The sequence below is a fragment of the Papilio polytes genome, unplaced genomic scaffold, assembly GCF_000836215.1.
Source record: "Papilio polytes unplaced genomic scaffold, Ppol_1.0 DF821289.1, whole genome shotgun sequence".
NCBI classification, from domain to species: Eukaryota; Metazoa; Arthropoda; class Insecta; order Lepidoptera; family Papilionidae; genus Papilio; species Papilio polytes.
In genome coordinates, this window is record NW_013527915.1 from 3,629,366 (window position 1) to 3,645,929 (window position 16,564).

The window sequence follows — 16,564 nt, forward strand, 5'->3', positions numbered from 1 at the left end:
AAACTTACTCTTGTAATATATTTGACTGCCATACTTCATCCAGCGTTAATTTCTTGCCCATTTCATGTGAAATATATTTAGTATCAAATACTTCTGGAAACATATTGTTTATATTCTTTTTAAATATGGAATATTTTTTAGGCAATGGTCCTATGAATTGATTATGTAAAAGTATTAAATCCATAAACAAATTATGCCCAATTATTGGTTTCTTGTATTGTACTAACAATTTTATTATGTTTGAAAAACCTAATAATTTTTCTAATAAATTCTTTTCTAACATTTCCTGTGTTGCGTTGTTAGCCCCTTCTATACTCTTATCTCGATATACTAAGATCTGAAAATAAAATGTTATATTTAACACCAAAAAAAAATCAACATACCAAAAAACTGTTGTATTATTACTATAGTTTATCTAAAGTTTGTATTACTTGTCCATTTGTTTGTAGTTAAAAACGGCAAGCAATTACGATTTTTCCTTTCACAATTTAGTACACTTTTTTTTAAACTTTATTTTTAGTAAAGAATGAAATATTATCATATGAATACATCATACATGAATACATACTCTTTTATTTTTTTTTGTTATTAATAAAATGTTTTCAATCTACCAAATTACCTTATTGCTATTACCTAAGCTATCTGTTGTAAGAACATGTGGAAACCTTTGCCGGAGTTCAATATGTATGAGGTACCTCTGAATGGGGTTATGTACATCTATATAAATTGTTCCTTCTTCGCTGGTGTGCAACCATCTGATAAAACAACAACATTTTGAGCCACCTTCCAGTGAAAAAAAGTAATATGTCTTTGAAGATGCAACCCTTTTCTCGGTACAAGTTGATTTAAGATATATTTGCAACATGGGGAATAAAGTTAACATTAAATAAAATGTGTTCCTATAATTTAAATTTTTGTACAATATTAAGTCATGGTATTTATCTTACTAATATTATGCTAAAGTTGAGATGGATGGATGGATGTTTGTTAGAGTTTGTAGTCTAAACTGCTGTATGGAACTTGATTAAAATTGGCATAGATATAGAGAATAGTCTGGAAGAACACCTAGGCTACTTGCTTTTATTTTGTTATTCCAAGTGGACGGATTCGCAAGCGATAGTTAGTTATTAATAATTATTGTAATTTATTAGAATGATGATTTTGACTTACTCACTGACTTTATTGCCGTAATATTGTATTTCCTTTTCTTCTTCAATTTGTAATGCACTTGTTAGATAGCTTGCTAAGTTATTGTTTTTGATTTGTTCAAGAATTTCATCTTCTTCTACTTTTGATAGATAAGGTATACCCTCATAGATGAACTGGAATTATCAGAAAACACAAGTGTCAAAATTGAAAAAAGAGTTTGGAAGCAAAGATGTGAAATGGTAAAAACATTTTATTCTATATGTGACTTATGTTTTTAGAGTAGTGAGACTTTAAAGTTTATAGCACTATATTTAGCTGCAATAGGACATCCACCTAGATGTCAGTTGGGCCTACTGTAGATGGAGGAAAGGTGCCTAAAGGTATCTCTTAAGTAAACTGCACTTCAGATGAAATTGTGATCCAACATATTTTAACTATAAATTTGTGTGTCCAAAAGTGAAATTCAAGTATTTAATTCTTACCTTATTAAAATTAAAATTATGTTTACACAAAAACTTTAATGTTGAAGCTTGAAATATGAATGATTGGTCAATATCTCCCAACACTTGAGGACACAAGTGAAATGTATACCCAATAGCATTATATCCATCTTCGTCTCTGTCGTACTGGAACATTGTGAGACCCACTTGTGAAATAATCATGTTACTAACTTCATCTTTGATTTTATTATACCTTTCTTCATTTGTGTCAAATAATCTGTAATCAGTAATAAATTCATAAATAAAACTAGCTTATAATGGTATTAAAATTGTGATAAACTAAAAAATGTGTTTGAAATATTGTAGGTAAGAGTTACACTTAAAATATAATATAGTTTGTCGTATTTTTTGAGGTAATGAAAAACTATAAAATAATTTAACAAGGACGAGTTGCTAGAAGTTCTTAAGTCTTCTCACCTGTGCTGAAAACATTCTCCTGATAGTAAAGCAGTAAATTCAGCATCGAATCCAATAAAACATGAACGTTTCAAATTATTGGTTATGTTTTCTAATTCCTCAGCAAAGTTCTTTCTTGTTATCTCCATTATATAACAGTTTGATCTATATTTATTACTAGTTAAATTAGAAATAATCAACCTTTTAGATATTTAAATTTAACTATTTCAAAATTCAAAACAATGAAAAATTGTCAAATGTCACTGTCACCAACATTTTTTGTTTGAAAGATCTTTTTTGTCTATGATTTATCTATGATGCATGTTTGGTCATCGTTGCAAAGGTAAAAAAAAAACTTTTGTGTTTTATTTCTATGCATTTCAAAATAGGTTTGTAGGTTTGTAATTGATATCTAAAAAATACACCTTATAATCTCGTTGGAAACATATAATGTTACCATCATGGATAAGAAGGGGGATGGGGACAGCCATTAGTATTGCTTCTAAATGTCGACGCCTACGAAATTATCCACATCCGCATTAAATAATTTGTGTTACGAATTCAAATCCTGCTGCATGCTACTTTGATTTGCCTGGTTCCCTATGTAATCTTTTGTTTCTTCGTCTTGGTATTGAATTTGGTGTATTATAATTTGAAAGTGTAATCAATGACATACATTTATGATTGTTATGTAATATTAAATTTCTTTTAATAAGTAATTAAATCGTTTCAGTAATAGGTAAAGAAAAACAATTTTTGTGAATTAAGGAAACATGCTTGATTTTTGATTAAATTTAAAGCTACTGAAATTTTCATATGCGTGCTGATAGTATTAGATAATTCCTAATTAAATTAAATCGGACAAATTGAATATTTGGCGACGGCATTTAAAATATTGCTCATAAAAAATAAAATTTGTTTTCTGCTTTGCAACTGACTCCTTTTATACGCATACGTGGACTAAAGTTTCTACGTGTCTAAAACCCGCCTGGGCATGGCATATCTGCAGTCCGTGTATGGCAGCCCTTATTTTTCTATAGTAATATTTGTATGTATTGAAATAATTCATAAAAGACTGGGATGATTTCAATAATTCCTGCACCATTTAAAAGCTATGTTATCACTGAGTAGCATAGGCTATATTACAATTTTTTCTTATGGTTTTATAGAATTTATTTAATTAACGTATCAATTATTTTTAGTGGCTAGCAAAGATCAATGGTATCTAAGCACCATGATCCTTGGCTCAAGATACAGATAAAAAAAAACACAAATCAAAATGAAAGGTAGGGAGGGGTAAAAAAATATTTTTGTATTCGTGTATGTTTACGGTTTCGGCACAGCGACGCTCGTAAATTGCAAAAACATGCAAATTATTCAGAGTACGGCGTTACTAATGTCGATAGCGTCAAGGCCGGGTCGCCGGCTGGACTCGTTTGTGTAGAAATATATTTGCGGTTTGTTTTACGAATGAGGAGAGATTTGAAGATAAAATCTTCATGTTGTGTAACTAAACTTGAACTTTAAAAAAAATCTGTTTGTAATGAATGTGAGAATAAACAAAGGAATGTATATTGTCTATACTGTTTAGTTGTGTATTAATTTAAAAATTACTGTACACGGTATTCTAGATAACTATGAATAATGTAAAATCGATCAATCAAACTAATGACAGTTATGAAATCAATCAAGTCAACTACAATTTCCATCTGTACTTGTCTTTTAATTGCAGTTGCACAATAAGTTACGTCACGATGTGGAGAGAGTTCGTGCGGCGCGGGGCTCGCCAATTTACTTCCGAATTGGAGCCCTCTTAATGCAGCGAGTAGCGACGTTAAAAGACTAGCCTCAGGCGCCGTTGCACCTCGATGTTGCAACGTAAACAGATAGTGGATCGGGTTGCAAGTCCAAGCCGCAACCAGTCGCCACTCAATGGTCGGCTCGCGTGGTCGGCTCGTCACGCTCTGACGTCATTATCTTGTAAAGGAATCGGTGTGCAATTCAAAAATGTCGTAAGATATTGCGCGGCCGTACTTACTCAACTAGTGAGCGAAATAAGTTAAGGTTTATTATCAAAGATGGAGAAGGAAAGCGTCGACCCACGCGATGTGTTCGTGAAGCCTAACTACATGCTGATGTCCTTGCAGAGGATACTCGTGTTGTTTGTTATATTGGCCGGTGTAATTGTTGTTGTTTATTACACACCGATGCCAGGTATGAAAATTTTATAAATACTCCTTTCCTGTTTTTATTCATCTGTTTTTAATCGTAAAACTGGTTACTTGAATTCCTTTTTTTATTCATTTATACTATAATAATTTATTTAATTCAAGTAATGTTGATAATACTCTAATTCATATTAACTATGTTTTTGCAGAGGAGTATTTTGAAAACTGTGATCGTGAATGCCATGAATTGGATTGGCCGATGATTTGTCGTGTGAAACTAGTCATAGAAGTCTATAAAACATACAGCAAGTAAGAACTAGAAATTAGTTTTTAACACACTATAAATCTTTACTATCATTTGACCTATTTATAAATTAGAATTATTTAATAATTATTGATTATTTACAGATCTTGTAACAATTGCGCCGAAGCACATGGTGCAGACTGTCCACCGATGTGCATAACAGCCGATGGTCGAGAACGCGGCGTATTGGCTGCTAACAGAGAACTGCCTGCACCATCCTTCCACGTCTGCCAGAACGATATCCTTGTTGTAGATGTAGTGCATCGAGCTCCAGCCCACGCTCTATCTATCCACTGGCGGGGACAACCACAACGGGAAACTCCTTTCATGGATGGTGTGCCAATGTTGACTCAATGCCCGCAGCCTGCTTATACAACATTCCAGTATAAATTCCGAGCATCAGCTGTAGGGACGCACATGTACCATGCACATTCCGCAGCAGATGCTGCAGACGGACTCGCTGGTGCGTTTATAGTACGTCAATCGCCTCGACTAGATCCGTTAAGGAAACTGTATGACGTAGATGCTACTGAGCATACGATCTTCGTAGCTGAATGGGGCCATTCTATGGGACCGTTAGCTGGAGTGACACCCAACGCACCGAACGCAGAGTCATTACTAATTAACGGAAAGGGTAGATCATCCGAATTTTCGAATGCTCCAATATCAACATTTACTGTTGAAAATGGAAAGAGATATAGATTCCGTCTTATGTATGGAGGTGGATCTAAAAGTTGTCCAATTAAATTTTCTGTTGACGAGCATGTCCTTAAAGTGATTGCTTTGGATGGTTCTGGTATTCAGCCTGAGGATGTTGACGCTATAACATTTGCTAGAGGAGAGAGAGTAGATTTCGTTCTAGACGCAAATAAAGCTAGCGGAGTATACAAAATAAGAGTAGTAGCTGAGAAGTCATGTCAGGAGGATTTAGAAGGTGTAGCAGAGTTAGTCTATAAGACTTTGGATAGTAAAATTCAGAAAACAACTGAAAACGTTAATCTTCCAGTGACTCGTGAAGTAACTACAGTGAATAGTGACAAGTGTGCTAGTGACAAAGTGTTGTGTCTGAATGAAATACACTCTGCGGACAATTTTCCGGCCAAGCTCGCAGCAACCATAGATGAAGTTATTTATGTGCCTTTCAACTATTCCACAAGACAAATATCAGCTAAACGAGTCGGTAAGTTGAAGCAATACAAACATTTTTATTGACGTATGTCTCATTAGAGAAGATTACTCATAAATGGTATTTAAATAGTCAGAATAACGAGTGTATGTTGATAAAAAATTGTATTAGCAATTGACTTTGAATCGCTTTAAACTAAGACCTAAAGGAAATAGGTAAAAGCGTTGATATACATAGAAATAGTAACGTATTAAAAATAAATGTCATTGTTACAAATGTCTAACAAAAATAATCTCTGACGATCATATTATCCTAATGAGCTATTTCAGGTAAATCATCTCTAAGTTTTTATAGACATTAAAATTGTTTTGTTGTAGTGTTCATGTCAATGACACTTTATTACACTGAGTTGAGAAAATCTTACTTCGCCTTTCAAGTATATGGCGAAAAACTTTTGAGAACAGTGAATCTAGAATATGGAGGCCCAATTATAGTTTCTTTTCCTTGCCACCCTTTTCTTTAGAGGGAAGGATAAGGAGGAAAAGTGCATTTGACGGTGGAGGAGACGCATAGTAAGAGGAAATGCCATCTTTATGTGCGTCTCCTCCTCTGTCAATTAAGGGTAGGCAACGCATCTGCAATTGCGGATGTTTATGGGCAGCGGTCGCTTTTCATTTCGGTGGATTCAGGTAGCCGCTTGCTCGTTTGCCAACCTTATATTATAAAAATTGAGAACGATGCGTCTATAATTATTATTAATATTATATTATCATAAGAAACAATCACTCGTAATAAAAGATTGTGGTTAGAGAGTAACGCGACCATTTCGCGCGAGTTCATTGTTATTTCATATTATTTTGTGAGTGGTAATAAATTTACGACTGTTAAGTAAAACGACTTTGTCTCCCCCAATCAAACAATTTTTACCTACTTCCATTATTTGGGAAAAAATATTGGAAATGTTTGCTTGTTTTCACCCAGTTTTCCCATAAAGGGAATGAAATTGCTTACATTGAATACAGGTGTATAGAATGTTTTGTTTCGTACATTTATCTTGATTTTTCTGTCCCTTGTGAGATAAAACGTAATAACGTTTTTATGTTTTCATCGATTCGGCTGATGAATTATGTAAGTATAATCATAATAAAAATCTTACTATTAAAGTTGAATTTAAATGTCGTGATGAGTCGCCCATAAACAGAGTTTTCAATAGAGCTACTAATAGCGTTTGCTACGTTTGCCTTTCTATGGCCTGGGTTTTGAACTTTTTAAAGATAATAATTTTTAAATGTCTCGGAAATCCGATATATGAAAGATTTGAAAAAATAAGAACATTATGTCAACATACTTCTTTGAAAATAATTATGTAAGTTGTGTCCAAATTGTTTGCAATTATTGCAAAAAATTCCAAATAACGAAGTACGTAAACGTACGTGTGCATGTAGGTACAGTCAGCGTCTAATATAATAAGGTAAAGTTAAGTTGACATTAACAATAAATTGATTTATAGAGAGTAGCTTGTTGCTTGTAAGTTTATACATTATTCCTATTATTTTATAACTATTTTTATTTCTGATAATTGGTCTCGTAACATTTTCCCTTTGGTTGCACGGTGGGTTTCGCTAACTGTACAAACATTACGCTTACATAACCAAACTAGGTATGTCAAGTAGGTCACGATTATTTTGTAACTGTACTTTTTCATCTCATGCACCGCGCAGTATGAATCACTTTTTTTTATATAACGTAAATTATGTGTGTCTTATTACCTTATCGGTAACAAGTGTAAGTTTCAGCCATATTTTCTAATTCAATACTGATAATTAATTATCAAAATTAAATTTCATATAAGACAATCTATTTAAAGATTAAAAATGTTTTGGAAGTGTGTAGATCTGTTCGTGAACCAGGAAAGAATAACCCTTCAGATCCACTAAAAAGTCGGTGGCATTTAAATCACGATCGTTCACTATAGTACGAACGTAAATTACGTGAGAAATTGACAGACAATGCCCCATCAGTTCTCTTATAAGAGTACTTTACATTTGATTTCACGGTGCTTTAAGAGAACGCTAGGAAAGTGTAGTAATAGCGTTTATAGATAATCGCGTGAATTGCAACCGTTAATGACGTCAACAGATTGTAGACCACCGTGCTTGTCTCTGCAATCAACTCAGCTCTATTTACCCCGCTTATTAACAACTGTCGTAATTACGTTGCGAACGTAATGATAGATTTATCATTCACTTAATTTATATGAGTACAGCTAGGTAATCAATGCGTTGTATAGTCTGAAAACTATTGGTTCTAGGCTAGAGATTCAGTACAGTAGTAGAAATTTTATTGGTCGATAGTGATGATTTTTTAACTCAATGTTATGCCAAATACCATATATATGAACCTTATATACAAACGTTTACGTTATATTAGTCAACAAATTAAAAAAAAAAACGTTTAACAAGAGATGATTCCATTAAGCTTTGCCTACACACTTCTAATATTCATTTTATTTTTGTCTCCGACTTTCAGGTTGGAATAGATCGTTCGTCTTATTCCAAGGTTCGTGCCCTTTCATTAGGAGAAAGTATGGAGGCGTCGTACGCTCCCAATGATCACAGACTAGCTTCTTTACATACCTCTTTATTATCATTGTTAATTCTATACTAATAACACGCCTTCGCTGTATATGCATAGTAATTAATAGTGCTGTTCTCTGTCGTGAAACTTTGTATTTAAGTATTTGATTAAATTATTTCATAATTATTCACTCAACTTTGAATAAATATAAACTAGTAACATCTTGTTTTATAACTTTTTTATTCATACTTATATACAATATATACAATTTATAACAAGAGCTTACATTTACGTTGTTACTTCCTTCTTATCACATTTTGCATTTTGTTGTTTTACGCCTAAAAATAATCTTTTATTTTTTATTATTTTTTTAATTTGTCTTGCCTTGGTGGATTGTCGGTGGCCAGTGTTTATTTAGGTGCGTCCTATTCTTAAACGCCATCTGTTGATCGATATAGACTAACAAACTTTGTGGATATAGATGGGCATACTAGCACACTTTTCTAGCCTGAATTACAAAATTGGTATAACATTAATATGCTTATGTCACTAAGAAACAAGAAGTTAGACCTGTTACTATGTATAATGTAATCGAAACCGCTAAAAATATTTGCATGAAACTTGAATTTAAATGTAAAGTAATTCTTGTTTGTTTTTTTTTTTAACAAATACAAATTGTAAAATAGTATTGAACTTTGGTTAAGTCCAATTTAATTAAAGAAATAGTAAAGAAAGAAACAAATGAAGAACTAAATAAGTGAATAAATAATGAATTGAAGTGATAGACCAAGATTATTGAGAGAGCTTCATAATCCAGTCGACATGAAATACCAACGCAATTTAGTTCCACAACTTTGCATTAGAAGTTTAAATTGGATATTGCCACGGAAAATCTATTTCCCGGCTCTCTGTTATTGAAGTTTTATATGTCAAAAGTAGTTATTAGTGACGCGATGTAAATCGAATCTAACTTTTTCATAGCATTTTTTATTTCGACATTTTCATATTTTGTTTACGCAGCATCTAAAACATTTTGCAAAAGTGAATTTATATTAGTTAGGAGTTTGTCCCGAAATATTACTTCCACCAGAGAGATTTCTATTTACTTCTTTTTTTAATCCTAACTAAACTTGCTGGAACGTATACTTGGAACGTAGACACTCATTACGCGTTTCGCCTGAAATTATAATTGTTAATGAACATGCTTTAAAAGTAATTACGTTTTATCGTCCTGTAAGAAAGAAGATATTTACAAACCTTCTAACCATGAAACACATCAACTAAAGACATCAACAACTATAGCTATCCCTTTTGTTTTCTTTCAAAAAACGGCGACAACAATATTTATCACAGGTGATTCAGGATTACACACGTCACTTAAATTAAACACTTTAGTTTTAATTTCGACGCTAGGTTAGAGTATTTAAATGAATGTAACTTCTTGTTATCCGATGCGTTAGCCAATGCCGACCTCATTCCCAATGTACGTATGCGTTTTATTCAAAGCAACGGATCGCAAGTCATGAATATTAACGATTTGTACTTAATTGCGTAATAAACACTTGAATGAATGAAGATGGCACCTCACAAAACTACCAAGCATGCACTAACTGTTAATTTGATTTCAATACTTTTTTAAAGTTACATTTTAGCGATTTTGAAGCGTTATTAGATATGTAATACGTGTACTGTTTTAATGTTACTTTATATATGTCAACTATTAATTGTAAGTAGTTACAGTCAGATTATATTACGTCTTAACCGATTAATAATGACTAAAATAACCAATTTATCGGTGACATATAGCGCAACTGTACTCCTGTACGTAGTTTAGTATTGTAACCTCTTTGATCATATTTCATAACCGGTTTACTTAACTTCTCAGATGTCATTAACACAATATAACATATTTTGTTGCAGAGAGCTGGGGTCAGACCGATGGTTTCCGTTTCACGTACCCTGCATCACCCTTGCTGACGCAGGGTAATGATGTGGCCCCCGAAGCGATCTGCGCTCGAGGCTCCAACGAAGACGAATGTGTTCACGTTAAGAAAATCCCCTTGAGGTCTACTGTCGAGTTGGTTATGTTTGATCAAGGTAAGAAATGTCAAATGTTAACGATAAATTAATCTAGACCAGTGTTAACTTTCTACTAATATTACAAATGCAAAAGTTTAGATGGATGGATGAATGGATATTTATTAGCGTTTGTAGCCTAAACGGCTGAACGGATCTTGACAAAATTTGGCATAGATGTAGAGTAATAGTCTGGGAGAATACATAGGCTACTTTTGTTTTTTCTTTTAATTCGCGGAAGGAGTCGCAGACGAAAGATAGTTTTAAATAAACTAAATAAGCTGCTTGATACTAAAAATCGAGCCTAATTGGAAAGCACTTACTAAGTTTACTTTAAAAATACATTTTTTAATTCAGGTTTGATAATAAAGTTAAACTTTGCGAACCAACTTTTTCACAATGTGATAAAATATTTAGCTATAAAAGTTTTGATGTTACAAGGTTAAAAACAACAATGTAAAACATTACGAGAGTTCTAGAATGGTCAACTTATGAATTATTTATAAGGTCATGGAATGTTACGTATAATCAAAATGTAATGAATTAAATGACCTTATGAATAATGCATGAAGATTCTATAATAGTTAAATTATTTACAATTTTAGAGGTAGAATTCCTTTTGCATATTTCGTATGGGTATCCTTTGATTATGAACTTTCTCCTTGCAAATATCACGGAACAGTCATCGTAATGCATTAATTAAGCTGTTAATGATAGTACTAAGCAAATGTTAATAATTCCGGGCCGTATGTTCGAATAGAAAGAAACGGAATAACCTACTATTTAACTTTTTGATTATTATCTCCATTTATAAATAACCTTTGTTGTATAAAACAACTAGCTGTTCCCGTGCGGCTTTATCCGCATGAAATTATGATAATTTTATTTTATTGTTTACATTTGTCAAATTATCAATAGCAAATGTCAAAATGACACGACACGACAAACCTTGGCAATCTTGCTTCCTTGATGTTGGCAGCAACTTGTGGTCTCTTTTCCACATTAGGGCTTTTATTCAAAATATTCACCCCAGTTTAATGGAGTGAAAAATATGGCCTAAAGCGTGACGTAAGTGTAGGGCTTTTTGTTAAAAAAAGAATTATTCAAAAATATGCTGTAATTGCTGACATTTTAGGCAACAAAGAAGTGTGTTTTTACGCTTTATTATAATAGTATAGAAGTATAGATGTAAGTTATGAGCGTGACAACTACTTCAAAATTCAAATTTATTTCATTTAGAATAATATAAGGATATGTTAAGAAATACATAGTAAATTTGAAGCGACTTCAAGGGATGGTTACGTAAGTGGCTGCTAATTTATGTGTGTTCACTTTCTGGAGAACACTTTATGTAGATTGTGCACTTAGCGGAGAGCTCGTATGAAGATTTAGACTGTCTTGTGAGGTAGTCAAGGTGTTTATGCATCCTAAATAAGTTTGCTTAACACAGCTTGAAGCGTCTTTGAGATATGTTGGTTGTTGTTGTGATTTTCAAACGACAACTTCGCTATTTATATCTTACTAATATTATAAATGCGAAAGTTTAGATGAATGTTTGTTAGAGTTTGTAGCTTAAACTGCTGAACGTATCTTGACGAAATTTGACTAAGACATGGAGGATAGTCTGAAAGAACACATAGGCTACTTACTTGTTTAATACCACGCAGACGAAGTCGCGAGTAAAAGCTAGTGGATTTATAAACAAAAGTTTTAATAGTAATTCATAATATTGATTATTAACAACAAATGTACCTTATCTTTCTTCCTACATTTGCAAAAACGATTAGCGATAATACTTGTAATTTTATCTACCATAATATTGATATTGTAAATCATAAGACATTTGTACAACTGTATTTGAATAGAGTGCAGCAAACGGGCTGTTTGTTTTACAGATAAAAGACATAGACAGCTTTCTGTTGAAAGTTCTACAACATTTGTTTCCCTAGCACTTTGTCTGACGGAAGATGTCTGGTGTCAATATTCTCATCGGGAATTGTGTAACTAAGCCTATTGGCAAATGTTGCCCGGCGTGTGTTGTAAATATCCGTTGTCCGCGAGTATATTTTACAATAGCAATGCGAAAGACAAGCTGATGCTAATTACGTAATTTAAGATATTTTATTTACTGTTAAAATGTTTTTGGCCAGTTCTCAGATTTCTAGTATACTTTAACACTTTGTTTAACCGGAACAGTAAATAGTAAATTAAAAAAGAAAACATTAACGAACTTTTAACATTATTAACTTTTTAAAAGTCATAAAAATTTACTGAATTAATAAGCTGTGCTTCGTTTATTTTTAAGTGGTGTATAAAATTACTAATAACACATATTATTTACTACATTATTTTTTATTATATTTTAATTAAAATACAGTTCTTTTTTATGCTACAGTTTAAATTAAAATTAAAATTATTCACAAAAATATAATCATACACAATAGCAGTGGACCGAGTACTAAGATATTCTTTCGGTAATATGAGACTGGCTTCACACAATACCGCGACGTCGCCAATACGTTCATTATATGGAAGTGAGAGTTGGTAGATAATATTCAATTTCAATCTCTATTCACTCTTCTATTTGTTAAAAAAAGTTGAATAAATAAATATTAAAGTTGAGCGTAACCGTGAAATTATCACATTTGGCATCGTAATATCTGGTGCGATGGATTTTATTTAAAAACAAATTTGATGATACACCATTTATTACTATGGTAAGTCTTTTTAAAAAACACAGATTAGAATCCTAAGTAATCACTAAAAAAAATTACCACGTCTTTGTGCAACTGTAAATATAAACACTTATAAAATTTAATTAAGTGAAAAGTAATATTACGTATAGGATAAAGGTAAAGGTCAATTGGAATCACTTCAAAACTTTAAACGGAAAGCTTCTTCCGGATTAGGAAATAAAAGATTTAAAATCCACTCACGAAATTGCAATCTAAAGTTTGTATGGAAGGGACGTGACTGAGAAATAACATCGTTGAATTGATACTGAGGTACGTATTTACTATATGTAGGCATAATTATCATACGACCTTTGGCAGGCTCGTTATAGGTGTTTCACAGTGACCTGGGTCTTAAGTACTTGAATGTTAACTTTCTCGTGATGACATCTCCGGTTGCGACATAAGTATTTATTGCGCGGATGAATGCAGATAGTGCGCTGTATTTATTTCTAGGTAATAATAACACACCTACTTTAAAATTTAAACATATGTAAGTCATTGGAAAATCCTTTTGTTTGCCATAATGAATAGAGATGAAAAAGTTTAGAAAAAAAAGTAGTAAGAAGTGTAAGCGTAAGAAGTGTTTCTAAATGAACACAGCTAATATGCAAAAAAGGAGTATTTTAAAATAGCTTTAATGTAAATAATAATCGAAAATCGTTTCTACTAATTTTAAGTTTCAAAACAATTTTAAAACATTACGCGCACGGACTGTAAAATGTTATTGCACAATTTCCCCAGAGGCCAATTTCAAATCGCACGAATATTCCCTGTAGAAAGCCGCTTTAACATATCATTGCAAGAGTGGAATTACACGAGAAATATTGATTTAATAATACAAGTTTGTAGAAATCGAATTCTCAGAGAAATTTTATAAAATTTAATTCCACTTTCCTACCTTAAAATTTACTTAAAGATAGCGTAAAGGCTTTAAAAGCTAAGTAGCTTTTAGTTTCGTCATTGCTTATTCTAAGTGTTTTAAAACAAGTGCAGACACAACTTAAATAGTAATTTGATCATTTCAATGCGAAAAGATAATCGTTAAAGCCGGGAATCTCAAATAAGCACGTACCAACTGAGAAAACTTAAGTAATTTAGAAAACGATTACTCTTCAGCACTAATCCGATCGGAACAAAGTACGATCGAATACGATTTTGCCGTCAATAACGATTCAGTTTCTCCTGTGATTTAGTAGAAAATCAGTAATTTTACTTAATTCACGGTTAATGTGATCTGGAGCTGCTTGATCTTAATGTAGTTTATTTCACTAGTTGTTCCCGTGCGACTTCATCCGCTTAAAATTATGAAAATTTTATTTAATGGTTTACATTTGCTAAATGATCATTTACATATGTCAAAATGACATGACATGGTGAAAACCTTGCTTATTTGACGTTGACACCAACTTATTGTCTCTTTCCCATATTGGGGTTTTTATCCAAAATAATTACCCCGTAAGTTTAATGGTGTTAAAATATATAGCCTAAAGCGTGACGCAAGTGTAGGGCTTTTTATTAAAAAAAGAATTAAAAAAAAATATGCTGTTAGACATCTTAGGCAACAAAGAAGTGTGTGTTTACGCTTTAGTATAATAGTATAGATAGAGATTGTCCCTCATTAGTATAAGTTGACTTATCCCTTGTGAAAACCAACACCTACAAAACATACGCACTATATTATTTAAGTTTTAAGGTACATTGCCGTGCGGACAAACATTTGCTAATTAGCACAATGTGAGCATTGCATATTAAATTTGAGTACATTCCGTTGTACCATATATTACGGATTGTTGCGATAATGGATTAAAAGTAAACATTTAAATTATATTCGGTCCGGCAAAGGTATTGTTGGGTTTATGAGTTTATTTGTTATGAAGTCGTTTCTTTTGCATACTTTTGTACGATAATAAAGGTTGTACGAGCGAAAGTATATGTAGGTTAGTTGATGTGATACAGTAGTTATATTAATAAAATCCTTTAAATAAAAATTTATAGTTTATACCTACTTCATACTACACGTCAGAGAACAGGGAAACGTAAATTAATACGTCTATTACATAAACAATATTATGTACAGAATAACAGGTTTCGTCACTTAGAATTACGTATGGGTTGGACTGTCGCAATAATTGTGTTACATTACGCGAGAATCGGAATAGACCCTTTGTTTAATTTGTTGGGCGTCATGAGAACTTAGTGAAATTAGTTACCTAATAGTCTTAATGACAAAATATTATATTTATTATACAATATTGTCTAACTTCTTACTAATATTACAAACGCGAAAGGATGTATGGATATTTATACGAGTAGTAACAAAGTACGTAGTAATGTATAACGACAAAAACGGCTTAACTGAAATCGATGAAATTTAGCTTTTAATATTTAATATATTATTGTATATAACAATCTTTACAACATAAATAGTTAAAAATACAGAAAAGCTTTAAAAATTTTATCAAACCGTTACTGATTTATTTTCGTTCTTGCAGGTGGAGAATCAGATCATATATTCCATCTTCACGGCTACAATTTCTACGTAGTCGGTATACGCGAGTTTAATACTAGTGTTGATAAAAATAAAATCAAAGAAATGCACGAGCAAGGAACATTATTTGCTACAAGAAACTTAATCGATCCTGTAATCAAAGATACGATTGTTATACCGAAATTCGGTGTCGTGGCTTTACGATTCGAGGCTGATAACCCCGGGTATTGGATGATGAGGGACGAAAGATCAGCACATTGGACGAGAGGCCTCGATTTTGTGCTAAAGGTTGGTGAGGAAAGTGACTTCGTTCAAGCACCTCCTGATTTCCCTAAGTGCGGTTCCTATGTAGGTCCTGAATATTTTTTAATTTAAACTTGAAGTGTAATAAAGCTAGTTAATTTAGTTACCAGTGTTTTTGATATATTTTGAAAGTTTTTAACAATTGCAAACAATTATCAATTGTTTGCAATTAAAAATGTTTGAGTAACGTGTACAAGTTTATTTTACAGGGGCAATATTTATTAAGGGATAAAATTTATTTTATTATTTGATTGTGATCATAACAATGTTTTTTTTAGTTAAGTTTTCGTATCAATGTAAAGTTTTTTAAATCATTAATCTAAAATGTTTCTTGTAATCTAATAAATTACTTTATAAATATTAAAAAGTTTGTACTCTAGAAAATGCTATATCTATTATAGTGGAACAGTATCCGTTTAAAGAATCATAAATAGTTTATAAGTCATATTACATTAAAACCTTCATGGGTATGTGATAATGTACAGGCTTATAGTTGAAGAAAGAGCCATTTGACCTTAGAGCGTGCGCACATCTTTGACTTAACTATCGCACAACTGTTTAGTCTCGCTTTGATTCCTATGGGCATAAATGGAGGTGCGCACACTACACTAATTTGTCACACTACTTAAATTGGCTGCGAAACGACAATCGCACAACTGTCGTGCGATAGTTTCGTCAAAGGTGTGTGTCCGCTCTAATACGTGTAAAATGTAATTATTATTTAGATTTAGTTTTTTGTTGT

General features: G+C 32.3%; 2 protein-coding genes across 2 annotated transcripts in view; one reads left to right on the forward strand and one right to left on the reverse strand.

Moving 5' to 3' along the window:
* Positions 1–2,297, reverse strand: part of LOC106109118 (poly(A)-specific ribonuclease PARN-like domain-containing protein 1) — a 7,367-nt gene extending 5,070 nt beyond the window's left edge. Inside the window, exons 1-5 of the mRNA XM_013290521.1 lie at positions 2,067–2,297; positions 1,632–1,866; positions 1,171–1,322; positions 620–755; positions 9–337 (exon numbers count right to left, since the gene is read on the reverse strand). Coding sequence (XP_013145975.1) covers positions 9–337; positions 620–755; positions 1,171–1,322; positions 1,632–1,866; positions 2,067–2,194 — 980 coding nt within the window. The 5' untranslated portion in view covers positions 2,195–2,297. The remainder of the gene's footprint in view (positions 1–8; positions 338–619; positions 756–1,170; positions 1,323–1,631; positions 1,867–2,066) is intronic.
* Positions 2,298–3,720: 1,423 nt separating this feature from the next.
* Positions 3,721–15,950, forward strand: LOC106109464 (laccase-2-like). Its single transcript, XM_013290972.1, has 5 exons — positions 3,721–4,259; positions 4,423–4,522; positions 4,622–5,697; positions 10,141–10,317; positions 15,524–15,950. The coding sequence occupies exons 1-5, from the start codon at positions 4,124–4,126 to the stop codon at positions 15,892–15,894; spliced, it is 1,860 nt and encodes a 619-aa protein (XP_013146426.1). The 5' UTR covers positions 3,721–4,123; the 3' UTR covers positions 15,895–15,950.
* The last annotated feature ends 614 nt before the right edge of the window (positions 15,951–16,564 follow it).

Excerpts from the sequence above, each read along its gene's own strand:
- LOC106109464 (XM_013290972.1), top strand. The coding sequence starts at position 4,124 with ATGGAGAAGGAAAGCGTCGACCCACGCGATGTGTTCGTGAAGCCTAAC. Across the intron at positions 4,523-4,621 it reads GTCTATAAAACATACAGCAA|ATCTTGTAACAATTGCGCCG; the intron begins GTAAGAACTAGA and ends GATTATTTACAG. Across the intron at positions 5,698-10,140 it reads AATATCAGCTAAACGAGTCG|AGAGCTGGGGTCAGACCGAT; the intron begins GTAAGTTGAAGC and ends ATTTTGTTGCAG.